The sequence below is a fragment of the Phyllopteryx taeniolatus genome, chromosome 11, assembly GCF_024500385.1.
Source record: "Phyllopteryx taeniolatus isolate TA_2022b chromosome 11, UOR_Ptae_1.2, whole genome shotgun sequence".
Lineage (NCBI taxonomy): Eukaryota > Metazoa > Chordata > Actinopteri > Syngnathiformes > Syngnathidae > Phyllopteryx > Phyllopteryx taeniolatus.
In genome coordinates this window covers 29,327,838-29,346,934 of record NC_084512.1, presented here as the reverse complement: position 1 = coordinate 29,346,934, position 19,097 = coordinate 29,327,838, and the positions used below count along the sequence as shown (strand labels likewise).

Genomic DNA, 19,097 nt, shown 5'->3' with positions numbered 1-19,097 from the left:
AACTTTTCCCCTTTGAGCCACCGCGACACAAAGTGCGTCCGTTACCGTGGCCGATTGGCACCCGCTTGTCCCGTCTCCTCGAAGACCCGTGCCCCCTCGGACCGCGGGCTCTGGGCTCTGGGCTCTCGGCGACGTCTGCTCGGTGTCGTCCTCGTACTGCGGCCGCTCGACACGGAAGCGATTTATGACGCCACGTCCGCTAATGTGACATAGCGACTGTCGTGAGCGACAAAAGAAGTCGTGCAGTCTGAGCTTGGCATGAGCATCTATTCTTATTTCTTTTTTAAACAAATAAGTCCAAGCTCCGGTTTTATTTGTAGTACTCGCTATCGAGGGTTCGGGTTTTACGCTCGAAAAAAACAAGACAAAATTGCAAATACGGTTGGTGTATTTTGAGGTGCTGCTGTATCCACGAGTTGAGAATTGAGTTATTTAAAAAGGGACAGTGCATATGAATGAACATTTGCATGGAACTACTGTTTGACAGATTATAGTAATTGGCTAGTTAACATCTATTGTCCTTCGCAGGTCGATGTAACATTTGAAGTATAACTGGCTAAGAAAATGGCTAAGTACAAGTACGCAGATCATTCATTTATTCATTCAGCGGTAGGCGACAGACAGAGTGTCTAGTGTGCAAAAGAACGAGGAGCTTACTCTACCGTCTCGGACGACATGGTTGATTTGCAATGTGGAGCATCAAGCAAGGGAACCACAGCGATGAGTCTGTGTAATAAGCACGACCGGTGGTAGGCGGGGGGGCAGCGGAACCGAAGCTGCAGGCCTCCCCACTACCCGACACTACAATTGGACAGCGCAAGACTGCATATTCGATCAAGTTCCACTGTGTATCAGAAAGTACAACTGGATATTGCTAAAAACCACTACTCATGAATAGAAATAGGAAGTACAATGCAACCGTGCGTATGTTTTACAAAAATACTCAAGAATAATGCAATGAAAACCCCTAAAAAAGCGACGTTAAACGTGCGCACTGCTAGCCATCTTCCAATATGAGGCTTTTATAAATCCAATCGTTCCTCTTTTGCTGTGGCTCAACATTCAATGAGCCTTCATCTGATTGCTATGCTTCTCTTTCATAGAAATTGCCTTCAAATGTACACAACAGTGAAATCGATCTTGCAAATGTCCCTGCATGAAAGCGTTTTGGGATCGTAGCGTGTGGGATGTTTATGGTTGAAACTGCCAATCTAGGGAGCCGTTGACGGTCAGGCTTGGGCCCGATTGCGCCTCTCGAAGTTGGGAGTGGAGTCGAGAGCGCTCTCTGGCGGCCACATCGGCGATTGCATCGGCACGACTCCCAGGCAGCTGTCCCTTCCCGGAGAGAGGCTGGGCTCGCTCGCCTGGGTCCGACGGCTTGTCCAGCAAAAACAACAACAACAACAAACAGTCTTCTACAATTCCATTCATTCAATTGACAAATAAATCTCCAGGGTGGACTTCTGTCTCGCCGCACAACGCACACCGAGGACAAGCAAGAAAGATGAGTGACACGCTTGGATGTCAATCATCCTATCTTTATACTTTTTGGGACTAAAATCTCTGCAAGACAACAAAACATCACAACCGTTAGAAGGAGCAAAGAAAAACTTTGAAAATGTCGACACGTGTGCGTGTGTGAGAGTGCGTTCGTGTATTTGGCTGCCCGGGTTAGAAAAAGTCGTGCGAATTGAACATGATTTTCTGTTCATCCATCTTGTTTGTGATGCATCTATTTACAGTGTGTGTATTTTTGACTACAAAGGTTAAAAAAAAGTGATGGCGTGTTCTCTAAGAAGAGCCCAATGCAATCTTAGGGCGCACCATGTTTGTGACGTGGTTATTTACAGCGCGCGTTCGTGTGCGTCTGCCAGCGGGCGCGCGTCTCAGGCGCCGGCCTCCTCTCCTTCCTCGACGTGGTTGGACTTGCCCAGCGTCTTGATTTTGGCCAGCGTCTCCGCCAGCGTCTCTTTGACACTCTTCTCCAGCAGCCAGCCTTCGCTCTCGCACTCGGGGTTCTCGGGGTCCGCCATGGTCTCCAGAGCCGTGCTCAGGTACTTCAAGCCCGCCATGTCTGCACACTGCACCGCACACGCACACGCACACGCACGTTGTGGAAGGAAGTTTGGAGAGAACGGTACTCGTATTTCCGCCCGCTATCCAGTCAGTAAAGTAGAAGCTTGTTGTTCGAAGCGTATTGAGGCCATCGGGAGGCTGATCTGGACACGGGAAGCGGGATTAAAGCTTCCAGAATAGTTCCTGATCCTCAGCGCGCGTCTTCCGATCCACTTGAACATTTTCCCAACCGCTTATCTCTCAAGTAATCGGCCGGCCGGTCGATCGATTAGACCGAGGCGACTGCGGGCGAGAAGCCGAACGAGCCGATTAGTTACTAAGCGCCGTGAGGGGGTGGCCACGGCCGCTCCTATGAATTTGTTGGCCACCCCGCCTGTCAGTCAGTCCCAGAGATCCTAGCGTGCAAGCATCTATCGGCATAAAGCCCGCACGTCGACGACTCTTTTCTGCACCGCAAAAAGTCCGTCAGCACCCCCAGGGAACCGCTCTGCCATTAGTTTCCATCAGCATCAACGCCCCGCCCCCACACACACACACACAAACAAACAAACAATTAGTCGCGGCCGCGTTATTAGGATTCCCACAGCGTTTCTAGGCAGGAGATGCCCTGCTGCAACATGATTGGCTCCTGCGTGGCGGGAAGGGCAGGCTACGCAGACGTAACGAGATGACCCTCCCGAACATGGATCACGTTTGTACAAGAGCAAAACAACAAAGTGTGTTAGGTTGAGGTCAAGGGTTAGGGCTTAGGTGGTTTAGGGTTAGTGGGAAACATAGGAATATCTTCTCCCGTCTGGAAACAGTAGGGCATGTTCTACAGGGATACAGCAGCCAATCGCAGCGCAGCGGCGCGTGTCCCGAAGCCAGTAATATTGGAGCAGGGCGTATCCTGCCGAGAAACGCTGTGGGAATCCTAATAACGCGTTGCGATATTTGGCCACCCCACCCCAAAATCCGAGCAAAAGAGCGCCACTCTCACCTCCAGCAGAACGGTGGCGCTGATGAGCACGCCGATGCTGGTCATTAGGCTGCTGAAGTATGAAAACAGGGTCTCGCGGCAGCCCCGCGTCCAGATGTTGAGCTCCTCGGTGCGGTGGTCGTAGTCGTAGTGGGCCGAGTTGTTGGTCAGGTGGTGCTGGATGCACGGCCGAGGGGATCCCGGATTGCAGCAGCTGAACGGAACGCTGTCCATCAGGAACTTTCCGTCCACGTTGCTCAGGACGCGACTGCAAGGCAAAGGCCAGCACGGCGTCACGTAGCGCGTATGGCTGTCGTGGAAATGCACGCGTACGGTGAAAGCCCCCAGATTCCGAGACGACTATGCGCTCGCCTATTCGCTGTACACGTATTACTTTGGTGCCATCCCGTGGCATTTTTTTAGGGGTTTAAGGAACTTCGTGCATATACGGACGTGTATACATATACCTACCTACCGGTGTGCATATATGCCAACGTGTACGTCATTCTACACGGCATATCCACTCGTGATCATGTGACACAAGCTCCTATTGCAGTCTGCAAGGTTGACTGTGAGACTTCGGCCTGGTTTAAACACAAACTTTGTTGGTCCCACCACTGATCTCGAATCTTGTCCTCTAAGACCGAAATCTCGTGTGATCACACAAAACGGAAAAGAAGACCGGAGATGTCGTCAAAAAAGACGAAGCGACATCGGCTAGGAAAGGGTCGTTTAGCGTCGTCAGGCAGCTTGCTTCTTGATTGGCTACATTCCGCTTCACCGGGGTGCCTCAGAAAGCTTTCCAGGTGGGGCACGCCAAAACTCAAAGCCCTGATTTCGGGATTTTAGAATAGGCGAGCAGAAAACAATCCGAAAGACTTAAGAAAACCCCCGTTGATATAATCCGGTTTATTTTCTTCCGCTTCGTGTTACTAAGGATCGAATGAGTTGCACCAAAATATTGTTGTTGTATTTGTTAGGTGACTCATTGTTTTTAAAACAGGCTCGTTATCCTTTCCCTAAAAAGACATACCTTCATCGAAAGGTGCACATTGATTTGATTTGATTAAACGACGACTGAGAAAAACCAAGTACCTCCCCCTCCTCACAAAGCCTCTGCCGGTACCCCCGTCTTCTCTCTCTGTCTCTATCATTGCACTGATTGCTGTGGACTTTCTCTTCATCGTCTGCAAATTGTTGACCTGACATACGGCAGCTAACGCTAGCTACGTGTCAAAAGCAGGTCCGAAAGCTGCTGCGGCAGCCTCATTCTGCATCGGAAAGGCACGGCACGGCACGGCACGACGCACGCTTCTTCCCCTTGTGTTTTGGGTGACTCGCTTAGGCGGTAGCCTTCTCTCTGTCGTCTTTGATTGTTTTGAGACGAGCGAGCGATCACGCGGCGCCGCTGCGACTGACGGGTCGAGCGCGGCCGGCTGTGCGTTTGGAACGACACGCATACCTGACGCTACGATCTCGTTGTGGCTGGCGTGTGCGGTGGCAAACAAATGTGTCACGTCACAATTCACAGAGTCGTGACTGAGGAGTCGCCGGCTTCCCCACGCGAACGCACCATTTTGGGTGGTAAATATCGAACATTTCATATTCAAGATTGTCAGCGGGACAAAGCCACTCGAACGCACCTCAGACCGCAGGATCGTCTTCCAAGACAAAAAGAGCCCGATTCTCTTTGTGAGCGTACCGGCCAAATTTCAAACGTGAGGTTCCACGCGAGAGTTGAGACGCATCCGCGGGAAATGTGGCGGAAGCAAAAAGCAATCCGGTTTCAAGTAGCCCGCGTGCACATTACGACATTTCAGTTCGCCAGCCAGCGGAACCCTCAACGGCAGCGCGGACACGAGGCCCGGAGCGTGCGAGGCCGCCTCGGGACGTCATTGACCTTGTCATGTCGCCGAAGATCTCACAGTGCCAGATTAAAGATTTAAGAGAACTCTCCCCTTCTAATCCTTCTTCATCCTCCGCTGACCTCGTTCTCATTAGCTCTCAGATGTACGCCGAAACACGCAATCTCCGCATCGTATTTGCTCAGCGATAATCGCTCGTTTCTTCCCGAGAGAGTGGCGGTTTAGCGGCCGGGACTCACTCTTTGACCTCGTCGTTGCTCATGTCCAGGTAGCGGTTGCTGATCCACTGGACCTCGAACCAGTCCCTGAAGTTGACGTTGCCGCAGCAGCGGAACTCGATCTGCGTCAAGTCCAGAGTGCGTTTCATGAAGCAGCGTCCCGGCGTGTCGGTGTCCTTGTAGAAGCGGATGCTGCTCTTCAGACCTTGGGACAGCGTCAGGTAGATGGCGAACTGCATGAGGAAGCAGAGCAGCGCCAGCAGCAGCAGCAAAACGTTGAAAGCGCAGCACAGCAGCAGGAACCTGCTCAGCAAGGGCTTCCACTTGGAGTACTTGAGCGGGTCCAGGGAGTCGTGGCACACTTTGCCCCCGAAGGCGTTGAGGACGCAGGCCAGCAGCCCGGCCAGGATCAGCAGGTTGGGCACCAAGTGGCTCTCGCTCTCGTCCATCAGCTCGCTTCTCTTGCGCAGCTCCACCTTGAAGAAGACGCCCAGGCCGAAGAGGAGGACTCCCACCAGGACCGACGTCCAGTAGAGGATCCACAGACCCTGGGCCAGCTTGACCCGCTTCTGCAGGTTGAACTTGACCGGCATGAAGGGCATCTTGACGTGGCGGAAAACCAACCTTTGCGCTTGGAATTTGCGGCTACGCTAACTCAGCCTCCGCATCCGTCAGGCCAGGAGACGGTGGCGGGGGGCCGAGGGGGCTCCCGTCGCTCGCGGCCACAGCTCACAAGTTGTCCGGCGCTAAGTCGGCGACTCCGCTCGCTGCGCAAAGTGGCCGACGCCAGTTCGTAAACCCCCGAGCCGATTAGCTGAGCCCGTAAGCGGCCTTACGTTAATTGGGGGCGGGGCGCACGGCCATCGTGGGAAAATCCACCCAGCTAGCTGTCATTATCTGTCCGTCTGTCCGTCCATCCAGTGTTGCTGCAAGAAATGATCCAATTTCACTTCCTTTGTAGGGCTGTCACTATTGAATCTTTTTACAATCGATTCTCCTATTAATTATTGATCGACTACGTACGCGAATAGTAATCGCCCCCCCCCCGCCGCTATCGCAGACAATATTTAGTTTTACTACTAACATGCCTTTTATTTCCGTTTATGACGCCTGGACTTCAATACTTAAATTGCATATGTTGATACTCGGTTTGGTCACTGCCGGTGTAGCGGTGCACTCGCCTGACTTCGGTGCGGGCAGCGTGGGTTCAGTTCCCTCTTGCGAATGTGAGTGCGTGTCTAGATGTGCCCTGCGACTGACTGGCGACCGGTTCGGGGCGTAGTCCGCCTTTCGCCCCAAGTCGGCTGGGATAGGCTGCGGCGCCCCGCGACCCTGAACTGGATAAGCGGTGTTGAGAATGGATGGATGGATGGATGGATGGATGGATGGATGGTACCGAGTGTTTGGAATCAATTTGGGGAACAGAATTTGAGACGGCAATCCATTTTACGGACTCTACTGATTTGGGGAAAGATAAATCCACACAGCAGGCAATTTTCTTGGATAAAAGCAAATGGCCGATCAAGATCCAGAATACATTTTTGGTTGGTGTCTCCTGAAGTTGTAGATTCTTGTTACAGAATCTGTGTCAATATTTGCAGCCCCCTTGACAGATCACGGTGTCATTAATAGCACTCTGAAAGCTGGACACAACTCAAATTCCAAGAAAGGTGTTTGGAAGTTTATTGCTGCATTTATTGAACGAAGAAGACTTTGCCCAGAAAGTCCAACCCCAATTCCAATGAAGTTGGGACGTTGTGTTCAACATGAATAAAATACAGAATACAATGATTTGCAAATCATGTTCGACCTATGTTGAATTGAATACACGACAAAGACAAGATATTTCATGTTCAAACTCATCAACTTGATTGTTTTGAGCAAACAATCATCAACTTAGAATTTGATGGCTGCAACACGTTCCGAAAGATTTGGGACAGGCTCATGTTTCCCACTGTGTTACAACAACATTCAACAAACGTTTGGGAACTGAGGACGCTCATTGTTGAAGCTTTGTAGGTGGAATTCTTTCCCGTTCTTGCTCGGTGTACAACAGTCCGGGGTCTCCGTTGTCGTATTTTACGCTCCATAATGCGCCACGCATTTTCAATGGGAGACGGGTCTGGACTGCAGGCAGGCCACTCTAGTACCCGCACTCGTTTACGACCAAGCCACGGTGTTGTAACACGTGCAGAATGTGGTTTGGCATTGTCTTGCTGAAATAAGCAGGGGCGTCCATGAAAAAGACGTTGCTTGGATGGCAGCATGAATGGTGCCTTCACAGATGGGTAAGTTACCCATGCCATTGGCACTAACACAGGCCCATACCATCACAGATGCTGGTTTTTTAACTTTGCGTCCATAACAGTCCGGATGGTTCTTTTCCTCTTTGGCCCGGAGGACACGACGTCCACAAGCCGACGGCCTTTCTGGGCGTTCTTGATAAATGGCTTTTGCTTTGCATAGTAGAGTTTGAAGTTGCACTTCCGGATGTAGCGCCGAACTGTATTTACTGACATTGGTTTTCTGAAGTGTTCTTGAGCCCATCCGGTGATATCTTTTACACATTGATGTCTGTTTGTGATGCAGTGCCGCCTGAGGGATCGAACAACCATTCGCACTCACAGTCACACCTACTGGCAATTTAGAGTCCTCAATTAACCTACCACGCATGTTTTGGGGATGTGGGAGGAAACCGGAGTGCCCGGAGAAAACCCACGCAGGCACGGGGAGAACGTGCAAACTCCACACAGGCGGGGCCGGGGATTGAACCGGGGGCCTCAGAACTGTGAGGCAGAGGCTCTAACCGGTCGTCCACCGTGCCGCCAACTAAATACTTATTGTAGAAAATGGCAATTCTTTAAATGTAAAGTTAGAATCCATCCATTCGTTCATTTTCGGAGCCGCTTCTCCTCACGGGGGTCGCGGTTGTCTAAACTGGCTTCGGGCGAGAGGTGGGCTCCACCCTGAACTGGTCGCCCGCCAATCGCAGGGCACTTCGGAACACACAACCATTCCCACCTACGGACAATTTAGTCTTCAATCAACCTAGCATGCATGTTTTTGGAAATGTGGGAGGAAACCGGAGTACCCGGAGAAAAGCCAGGCAGGCGCGGGGAGAACATGCAAAGTCCATACAGGCTAGGCCGGCTTTGAACCCGCGACCTCAGAACGGTGAGGCAGATCTGCTAACCGTGACAAGTTGAAGTCAAATCGAGACTCATGTTTGACTGGGATCCAGGACACTCTCAATGAGGTTTTCCTGGTTAAATAAAATATAAAATAACCCAATAAATAGCAAATGTGGCGACTGGAGACAAGCAACGAAATGCTCTTCCCCTAGCTAGCAGAAGGTCCAATAAGCCTGTCCCATTTGTGGCTTCCGGCCAGTATATCGTACAAGATCGCATTCAACAGACTCAATGCATGCACGCAGCACTCCGGCAGTGAGCGTAAGGTGGTGTGCCAACTTCCGCTCGGCATGTAAGCGCGTCGTGACCGCGTGGGAAATGGGATCAAAGTCTAAATGCAACGCAGCGTTGGCTGGTCTCCTCGTCCCTGAAAAGTCACAATTTTTCTTGACACTTTCACCTGGTAAAGTAGCGACGTCAAACTATTTACGAGACCGATTTCATTCGAGGAGGGGTTATGAGGCTATTTTTCAGCCAGATGGCGTCCCGGCCGCTTGTAGCGTGTCGACAGCGGAAACTCTTGTGCCGTCGGACCTTTCCACCGGAAACGCCGACGTCGTCCTTATTTACGTATTGGTATTCGGTGACATTTTGTCGAGTGCAGGGGTGGGCGAACATTTTTGGCTCAGGGGCCACATTGACTTTTAAGATTTGAAGGCGGGCCAAGCCAGGACCAGATATTTCCGTTTAAGAAATAAAGAAACCAAAAAAGCATTGTCGTGTTAATACTTGGATATACTTTTAAAGGGAACACTATTGTTTTGTTGCTCACCTTTTTTTGCCAATGCATCAAAATCTGGTGTTAGTTTTGTTGTGGCCATTCTCAGAACACATCTGAGGTGTTCATCACTCAGCGGGGATCTGCAGGATGGTTTTTTGTTGGTGCTCATCACACTAAAAGTTAGGTAGAGCCAAACGCCACAGCGCCAAACAACACACCTCCCGTGGCGCTGGTTCAGGGTCTTGTGTGACTGAATCTTGGATGGCAGTTATGCTGAGTCTGGGCTCTCCCTTAGAGAACGGGCGAGAAGCTCGGTCATCCGGGAGGGGCTCGGAGTAGAGCCGCTCCACCTCAACATTGAGGCGGCCGGGGCATCTGATTAGGACGCCTCCCCGGTGAGGTGTTCCGGGAACGTACCACCGGGAGGAGACCCCGGGGGCGACCCAGAATACGCTGGAGAGACTACGTCTCTGGGCTGGCCCGGGATCCCCTCGGAAGAGCTGGATGAAGTGGCTGGGAAAGGGAAGTCTGGGCCTCCCTGTTGAAGGTACTGCCCCCGCGACCCGACCTCGGATAAGCGGAAGAAAATGCATGGATGGATATAGAGTTAGTTAGTTAATTTACAAGAAATATACATTTTCTTGTAAATATAATCTAAAGTTTGGTGAAAAGGTTGCCTTTAATGTTGAAATGGCTAAACAAGTCTTGAATTATTAAATGTATAACATTCTTATGAAATTTCATAGCCACAGTCAAATTGAGTCATTCAAAATCTCTTGAATTTTTGAGAAGGAATACATGAGTCCAATAATGAACTTTGAAAACAGACAACAACAAAACGTACAAATGATTGTTTTTAAAATTCCTCAAATTCCGCTTTTCTTTTGTATTGTCTGTTTTTCTGTTCATATAAGTTGTTCATATAATTTTCCATAAAAATGATACTGTCATTATCGTTTTAGCATTGAAACATTCATATTGTTATAATTGGATAACATGGTGAATTTTCATGTCACATGAATAACTTGAAATGTATCGGTAGCTCGTTTGCGGCCATTTTGAACTCCGTGGCTACTGTGAAGCTAAACTAAGGAGGTCGAAGTCGTCAGCGCATTCAACGTGCGTATACGGCAAGAAAACCAAATGACCAACGATGCCGGTACATTGTGCTGCATACGGTGGCGTACAATTACCACAAGGGATCTTGGAATTGGAATGTTACGACTTCATTTCTATGGGAACATAGAACCTATGGCCGCTATATAGGCACGTGGTTGAGCCAGGCCGCTTCATTGCGCTGGCCTCTCCACCCGTTCCTATTCACGGCTTCATGGCGGAAAAACTGGCCGCCCTTCCCAGCCACACGGTGGCGGTAGTGGGCACTAAGTGCCGTTTGCCTGCGTCACAAAGATGCGCAAGAAGCGTCTTCAACGTGTTTGTTTTTGTTCGTCGTCTCGTTTTTCTTGATGAATTTGATAAAAGACTCGTTTCGAGTTCCAAATTAGTGTTTTTTTGGTCAGCCGCATTATTTATGTTGTGTTTCGCCCACTATTATAGAATTCTTGGCCAACTCTTTTGCGACTTGAACTTTTCTTTTGCGAGCAAACTTCCGTCGAAAAGAGTCGAAAAGGCTCGTTTGTCGTCATCCTGATAGCAAAAGCAGCAAATATTCTCGCCAAGTTGCTGTTGGGGAACAGAGGTGAGAGCGACGACGGCGTCTTTCCTTTCCTTTTCCTTCACCGACTTCCTCTCCTTGGCAGCTAGCTTTGCTAACGTTAGCCTTTTCCGGTGAGCATCGAACAAAGTCAGCTTGACAAGAACTCCAGTAATTCTAAGTTTGATGTAGAGCTTTGCAAGGGACCCAAGGACACTTGGTAATAAAACAAGGACGCAGGGGAGGGGAGGTGAAATTCCAATCTCTTTCGGTGTTTTCATGTGATTCATTGTATGTCTTGGGTGCCAGAGGAGTTTCTTCTTTTCAGCATCGCGGATTTGAGGAAGGAGACATTTCCAAAGCTTTAGGGCACCGGTGTCCAACTCAAGGCCCGGGGGCCAGATCCAGCCCGCGAAGGCAAATCATGTGCGTCAACTTCCATGATTCTTGTTCAAATCGGGACCAAAATTTCCATAACATTGAGATATTGCACGCATTTTTGTGTTACCAAATATGAACAATAGTTGAAAAACCCATTACCCTTGATTTCTGCTTCGAAAACTAGTTTCTAAATTTCGGGTGTAATATGATGAGGTGATTCGGCTGGGGGGGGGGGAATAAAAAATGAGGGGGTGAAGATTTTTGTGGTTTCACAGTCCTAGCGGCCCTCTGAGGGAAACCGTAAATACAATGTGGCCCGCGACAAAAATGAGTTTGACACCCCTGCTTCAGGGGGAGAAGGCTGTGGGGAGTTTGAGGGCGAGGGTGGCCAACGTCCCATCCGGGCGGGCACAGGTGGAGGGATGGAGGAGGGTGGCGGTGGCATTTCAAAGCTAAGTTTGACTAATGAATATTCTAGTAGGTATGTTACTAAATCCAGAAAAGCAGCCGCCATTTTCTTTCTATTTGGCTGTGCCGGATGTCAGGCATGTGGAATAAGCGGAGGTCCACCAAAATCGTGTTTTCTCATTGTTTGGCACAAGGTAACTCCCTTTACCACCTCGTTTTTGAAATGATCAATTAAGGTGAGATTTTCTGTGGTTCTGACAAAGATGAAAATGTTCCTTGATTTTGCCATCGAAAATCACTCGGTCATCGGATTCGGACAAGATGGAAAACTACACGGATGCAAAATGGCCTATTTAAACATCACATTTCAACTACTTTGATTAACATACGGGCATTTTTCTACCAAAGAGTCGAGGTTTCCACATGATTGACATTGATTTGTAGGCAAGAAAATTGGGGCCGATTTGCGACATGAACAATGGCATTAAGATCCTCAATTCCGCTGAGCTGTCAAAAGAGCCGTCAGCTTGAGAACTTTGTAACTTCAGGTGTTAAGCGCCAATAGTCATGAATCGTAATGAAGCCTTCATAAAACATTTGAGCCCCAAGTCCTTTTTTGTTCATGATTATTCATATTCCTATGCATGTTTGTTTACCAGATGTATTATTATCGCTATGACAACGCAGAGGTCAGCTGCTGCTACAAATACCTCATGTTCACTTACAACATCATCTTCTGGGTGAGTTTCTCCTTCTTCCTCTTTCAGTGTGTTGTCAAACCTGAAACAGGAAGTGTTGTCATGCACATCCTGTCAGGTGGAACAGGTGCTCCCCACAGACACGCAGTGGATAGCAAAAGTTGACACACCGCAGTTCAAATGGCAGGTTTTTGTGATGCAGGGAAAAAGCGAAAACTCGCAAATAGTTGACGCCATTTCATCACACTGGAAAAAAAATGTTTTTTTCAATTCTTCTTCTTATTATTATTATTGTTAACCCCCAAAATATAACGCCAATCAGTGTTTTCCATGAAAAAAAGATGGGGGGGGGGGTAGATGAATCCGCAGGGGCCGAACCGCAAGTATGCAGGGGGCCACTGTACATTCCAACCTTTATCCGAGAGCCAGCTTCTGTAGCCGGCTCACGATGCGCCCGGCTCCCCAGGGAAGCCGGCTCCCCAGCCCACGGGAAGGGAGACCCCCCCCACCCCCACACTGACTCCCGCTGACCTTCCCCGTGACCGGTGTCTTCAGCGGGTTCATGGCCCTGCTTTGTCTGGTCCCTCACTTAGGTCCTGTTTGCCCTGGGTGACCCTGCCAGGCGCGACAGGCCCCGGCCGAGTTTGCCCCTAGAAGGCCTCCACCACGAACGATTAAGTGACGGACGTAAACTAAAGCAAGTCGTGGACTGAACTTCAGACCGTGAAAACTTGAACCAAGTTCATGCCGCCATTGGTTAATGTTTCTCAGTCAAGACGACTTACAGAAAGAAGATTTCTTCTTTTTTTCTGCTGATTGTAATCGTTGACTCCTTCTGTTTGGGATAGAGGTAAGCGTCAAAGCAGCGTAATTGTTCTTCTCATCTTTGCGTGTGACCGGGTGTGTTGTCTTGCAGCTGGCTGGCGTGGTCTTCATCGCGGTGGGTTTTTGGGCGTGGAGCGAAAAGGTAAAAGCAAAACGCGCAAACGCACGGCGTTCAATCCCCTAAGGATCACAGCCACTCCTTTTTTGTCTTTTTTGCTCAGGGGGTCCTGCTGGACCTGACGCAGGTGACCCGTCTACACGGTTTGGACCCGGTGTGGTTGCTACTGCTGGTGGGCGCCGTCACTTTCATCCTGGGATTTGCGGGGTGTGTGGGAGCACTCCGAGAAAACATCTGCCTGCTGAAGTTTGTACGTGCTAACGAAAGCATTCGAATGGCAACGTTTGCAAATGGCCGTTTCAATATTTACATTGAAACCAGCAGGAAAATGTGTACATTGAAGATACACGTTTCAAGATTCATCCATCAATTTTCTCCACGGCTTGTCCTCACGAGCCTTGTGGGTGAGAGTTAGTGCTGGGCGATATGGAGAAAAAAAAAAAGAAAAAAAAAAAGTATCACAATATGGATCATTTTACGTCACGATAACGATATAGCACCATATCGTACGTTTTCAGTTATTCTAGGTCAAATTCGACTTTCTCTCACTTTATTTGGAAGTGACATTAAACAGACCTGTCACAGATGAGAACTGCATCCGGTAGTGCTGCAATTACGGCTGCGGCTATCCAATATTTTCCTAATGGAGTGTCCGCCTCGGAGTTCTGTGGTATCGCTCCACCGGGCGGCCGCCTCATAAATAAGTGCTACAAGTCTTACTCCTCATTATTGTCAAAGCATTTAGACGTAGTTCAGCAGTGTTGCTAGCGCAGCCGCTTGCCGTTGGTTCTGCTACTATCTGCGGCAGCTCTCCCCTCATCTCTGGAAGCTGCACGACTTTCCCACGTCCCGAAACTTTCTGCTGGAAGATCGGAAGTTAGGTCAAGCAGAAAGGAAGATCTGTATCCCTTTAGGGTTATTTCAAATATTTGTTTATTTTTACATCATTTGGGTTTCCAGCTCAAAAAACCCACAAAATCAGGAATTGAAAAACATTTGAACACTGTGAAGAAATCAGCCCAAATTTTGCAGGCCAGAAGTGTTTGAAAATGAGTGCCACGCACTAAACTCAAAGCACCTGCACAGGTTGAGCCAGGTATCATTCAATTGCTTCAGTTTGGTTCAATTGTCTCAGTTGGGTTCAGACTGCAGACTTGACAACCGGCCAGAAGACCATCACTGATAGGATGGGCAAGCCACAAACGTTCATAAGCGAAGGAGGCTGGCTGTTCACACAGGGCTGTGTCCAAGCATATCAATGGAAGGACAAAATGTGGCAGGACTTCAAGATGCACCAGCAAAAGAGATGACCGTGGGCTTCAGAGAAGATTCAAGAATCGAGCAGAGATCCCGAAAGAGTGGAATGAGGCGGGAGCCACAGCTTCAAAAGCCACCACTTGATGATTCCTTCTGCTGAGGATCTGCACGGAGATGCAGATTTCATCTTCCAGCAGGACCTGGCCCCTGCTCATACCGCCAGAAGCACCAAAACCTGCTTTGATGCCCACGTCGTCACAGCGCTTGACCGGCCGGCCGACTCGCCGGATCGAAGCCCCGTTGAGAATCGGTGGCGTATTATCAAGAGGAAAACGGGGGGCACCAGACCCAGAAACAAAGAAGAGCTGACAGCAAGCAAGAGGGAAATCTGGGCTTGCGTAACTCCCAGGCAATGCCGCAGGCTGCTGCCTCAATGCCACGGCGCATCCAGCAAAGGGATTCCCCACCAAGTACTGAAGATTAACATATCCTATTTTGATGGATTTAATGTGACCCTCATTTCTTTTTCTTTTTTTTCCTCCCACAAAAACTGAAGTAAATGTTGATTTCTTCACAGTATTCCAATTTTTGGAATTCCTGATTTCGTGGGTTTTATGAGCTGGAAGCCCAAATTATGTAAAAAGAAATACAATAAATAAACACTTGAAATTGTTGGCCCTGAATCCATAATCTATGAAAGTTTAACTTTTTGAATGGAATTATGGAAATAAATGAACCTTTCCATGATCTTCCAATTTTTTGGAAAGGGTCTGTATATCACTAGCGAGGGGGGTCCAACCTGGACCGGGTGCCGGCCAATTACAGGGTACCTGTAGCCAAACGAGCATGCGTACCAATGGACATTTGAAAGCCTTAAAATGGACTTAAGGCCCGTCGCACGTGATTTGATGCGATTGCACCGGACCATTGCAAAACAAAAACATTGAGCCATGGGACATCTGGACCAGCCTGTAAAAGCCGCTTGATGCTGCTGCGCGTGTGCTATATTGTACTTGATTTAGGAAACCATCAAAAGATTGCGAGAGACGCAATCAATGGGTGAGAAGAAAAGCGATCTTTGAAAGGGTCGGTGCGCTACGTGCCGCATGCTTCGCTTTTTAGAAATGAGAAATGTAGGGAAGTATTTGGCTACTTTATATAGTGTGTTTTTATGGTGCGGAGGCCGTTTTGTCTCTCGCTGGTTTCAATCCTGGAAATGTATTTTTAGCTTGAGCGAAACGTTGTGTGCATTATGATTGGCTCGTCGCTACATGGCGAGAGCGGGGGCTGTCCGATGGACCGCTCACGAAAACGGTTGCGGAACGCCACGCGCGCACGGCGTGCGGCAGCCTCAATGCAAGTTTTGGGAATGTGGGAGGAAGGCGGGTGCGCGGGCAAACGTGCAAACACCACACGGGAAAGCGGGAACCCGGATTCGAACCCCCGACCTCGGTCCCGTGAGGCAGATGTGCCTTTGAAATGTATCCGTTTCAAACAATCCAAACGTTTCCAATATGCAAATGTGATTTGCGTGCGTTGCGGTCAGTTTTCCGGCATGATTGGCTTGATCTTCTTCGTGGAGCTGGCGGTCGCCGTGCTGGCCGTGGTTTTCCAGAGTCAGGTGCGGGAATGGATCAACGGCTTCTTCCTGGCAAACGTCAAGGCGTACCGAGACGACATCGACCTGCAGAACCTGATCGACTCGCTGCAGAGGACGGTAAGCCGTCCCGCCCGCTCGCCGCGCCGGATCCGTGGCGGGCCCGCCGTGAGAAATGCGGGTCGGTGTTTGTGCCGCAGAATCACTGCTGCGGCGCGCAAGAACCCGACGACTGGGACGTCAACGTTTACTTCAGCTGTAAAGGAACGCATCAAAGCAGAGAGAAGTGCGGGGTTCCGTTCTCCTGCTGCGTCGCCGACCCCGCCGTGAGTCCGCCGCTCGTCTTCGTCACCTTCATCACGGATGGGTGGGGGACATCACTTGAACACTAAACACACATTTGTGCGTGCGCTCTCCAGGACTCGGTGCTGAACACGCAGTGTGGCTACGACGTGAGAAACAAGGACAAGGTGACGTGACTTCCTGTTTTGTCCTCGCGATTCTCACGGAAGTTGCTGTAGAAAATGTTGCTGCTGTTTCAGGCCGAGTGGCCGGATCACATTCACGTGAAAGGTTGCATTGCGGCGCTGGAGGACTGGTTACCTGCAAATCTTTACACACTCGCCACTGTCTTTGTGGTCATCTCTCTGCTGCAGGTGAGAGCGAGTGCCACAAAGGCCAGCTTGGGACCGTCTATTTTCACACACACACACACACTGCGTTCCAAGATATTTTGCAAAGGATTTTACTCAATAGTCGAAACAAATGACAGTCAGCATAATTTTCAAGTGATTAACTGTTAAGTCAAATGTTTTGCAACAAAACTCCCAATGGCGATGATAGTTTGTTTCCAAAATAAACTGCAAATGCACCGCTCCAGATGATTACGTACGGCAGTGTTTCAAGATATCGAACAGGTTTGAAATAACTGAAAGTGGTCATTGGCTGAATTTGCAGAATCAGCAGCCGATTGACTGAAATCGAAAACATCCAAAAGTCAAGTCACATTTGGACATTGAAGCTCTCCTTTGATGCCCATAGCAGCCAATGACGCGGAGGGATTCTTTGCAGCATGAGCTCAAGGCTGTGGCAATATTTGACGAACAATTCGACCGGTAATCAAGATCACTTGCGAAATCTGCATGTCTACCCTGAACGATAAGAAAAGCACGATAAGCGCTACCTAAGCACGCCAACGGCAACCGAAGCTTTTGAAACTGAGAGCTGCTACTTTGGTGCCGATTAATGCGAAGGGCTACCAGTTTGATACACGCTTCCGAAATCACAAATTTGCTGAAATGACCTTGAATAATGTTGTTGTTAATAATGATATTCCTTTTTGTGAAGAGACCGATCATGCTCATGATTTCTCACACTACAACAGATACGAATCAATATGCAACACTTGATTTCTATGTCTGCCAGTGTTTGCATTCTCAAATGATCACTTCTACAATTTTCCTAGAAAATCACAATGCCCTATCGCCTAGTGAGCTATTTTTAGAACAGGCTCGCGGGCACCACGTCGGTGACCCCTGCGCTAACGCTAGCAAACCAGCAGCCGTAAATCCTCAGGCCCGAACCCTGCGACGGCAAAAGGACGGACAAGATAGCGGAGCGTCTGCTTACACAATGACACAGAGGCGAGCCGTGGTCGATTAAGAACCTTTTTATTGCCAAAACTGTCGGATGAACTATAGAGCGCAAAAAAAAAAAATGCTCCATTTGACACGTCGCAGAGAAGTGTTTTGAAGAAGCCTGCCAAATTTGAATTCCAAAAAATGATGTCAAATAAGGCTACGACTTGAGGTCGTAGGTCGTAGGTCGAGGACTTCCTGTACTTAGTTTGGGGCTGCAACTGCGTCTGCCATTACCCCCTGGCCCTCCTCCCATAAATGACGTGTTGTGTTCTCAAGGGGGGAAAAAATGGAAATTTATTAGGATTGGGTTGGTTGCTTGGGGGGAAAAAAACGGAAAGCAAAATTTGGTTTGAATAGTGTCATTATCCTTTTCTTTTCTTACAAGCAAGCCAAGGGTAAAAAAAAAGAAAAAAGAAAAGAATTTGCTCAAATTGTAAATAAAGAAAGAAATACAATCATTTAAGGCCATATTCGGCCCAGCCCTCTTTTCTCCTCGATATGCAGTATGATGTGTAACGTACGTGTCGTGTCCATCAGGTGGTGGGCATCTACCTGGCCAGGTCGCTCATCTCGGACATTCAAAAAGTGCGATTGTCCTACTGAACCCGCCTTGTTTCTTCTCTGCGGCCTTGACGGCGATGGAGAAGAGGACTTTGCTTCAGCTCTGCAGCGCCGCCTCGCTGCTGACAGTTGAGCTGCAGCTTTTTTTGCCTTTTTTCTGTGTTCAGGCTTTCGCTCGTAGCGCGTGACGGCAGACTGATGTCACGTGACGTCGTCCTTTCAAATAAAGTTGCAGACCTTAAAAGACAAACAGGAAGTGGAGGGTGACATGACTTGTTGCTTTTACACTGGATTCCTGAAGCGCTGACTAAATGTGACTCAATGTGAGTGAGTGTTACATATATTAAAGAAACTTTTTATACATGCATACTGTGTAGTCTTGTTCATTACCCATAATACTTTGTGCTGTGACCTCATGGCTGACATTTGATAAGGGTAGAGGTGCAACAACGATTTAACCCAGAACTCATCGATTATCAAATGAATCAACTATTTTGATGATTGATTGTTTGAACTCGATATTATCCAAATCCTCTGATTTTGGCCTCTCCACCATAAATATTCTGATTTCTGGAATCATCCATGAAAGCAGAGGGATTATCCTGAAGCCGCCGCTGAAGTGTATATCAAACTAGTCGCCCTCCGTTCGCATGAATCGGTACGCAAGTACGTAGCGCTCGTCTTCCGAAGGTTTGACGAGGACAGCGTCGCTCGCTTCCGTGTCTTATTGCGTAACGTTTATTTGCTTTTGTTTCATCATTGAAACGATGGAGTCCCCAGCAGGAGCGCTTCTCCAGCACCCCCTCTAAGTACTCCAAAAAGGGTGGGTACTCTAAACTGCTGTTTGGTCCATAGGCACAAATAACAGTCAGGACCCATCCCCCCCGACCGAAGGCGGAGGGAGTCTACCCTCTCGTCCGCCCAGGTGA

General features: G+C 49.0%; 2 protein-coding genes across 5 annotated transcripts; one reads left to right on the top strand and one right to left on the bottom strand.

Moving 5' to 3' along the window:
• Positions 1-579: 579 nt before the first annotated feature.
• Positions 580-5,886, bottom strand: prph2b (peripherin 2b (retinal degeneration, slow)). Its single transcript, XM_061789707.1, has 3 exons — positions 5,139-5,886; positions 3,056-3,302; positions 580-2,081 (listed from the first exon to the last, which is right to left on the bottom strand). The coding sequence occupies exons 1-3, from the start codon at positions 5,717-5,719 to the stop codon at positions 1,887-1,889; spliced, it is 1,023 nt and encodes a 340-aa protein (XP_061645691.1). The 5' UTR covers positions 5,720-5,886; the 3' UTR covers positions 580-1,886.
• An 8-nt stretch (positions 5,887-5,894) lies between these two features.
• Positions 5,895-18,535, top strand: tspan14 (tetraspanin 14). Of its 4 annotated transcripts, XM_061789712.1 has the most exons (9): positions 5,895-10,728; positions 12,132-12,212; positions 13,087-13,137; positions 13,217-13,363; positions 15,917-16,087; positions 16,168-16,293; positions 16,387-16,437; positions 16,510-16,623; positions 18,145-18,535. In XM_061789712.1, exons 2-9 carry the CDS (start codon positions 12,132-12,134, stop codon positions 18,208-18,210), a joined length of 807 nt encoding a protein of 268 aa, XP_061645696.1. In that variant the 5' UTR covers positions 5,895-10,728; the 3' UTR covers positions 18,211-18,535. The 4 variants fall into 4 exon arrangements, with proteins under 4 accessions (XP_061645696.1, XP_061645697.1, XP_061645694.1 ...); XM_061789713.1 differs by lacking the exon at positions 5,895-10,728 and having other exon boundaries at positions 11,327-12,212; positions 13,217-13,285; XM_061789710.1 differs by lacking the exon at positions 5,895-10,728 and having other exon boundaries at positions 11,330-12,212.
• The last annotated feature ends 562 nt before the right edge of the window (positions 18,536-19,097 follow it).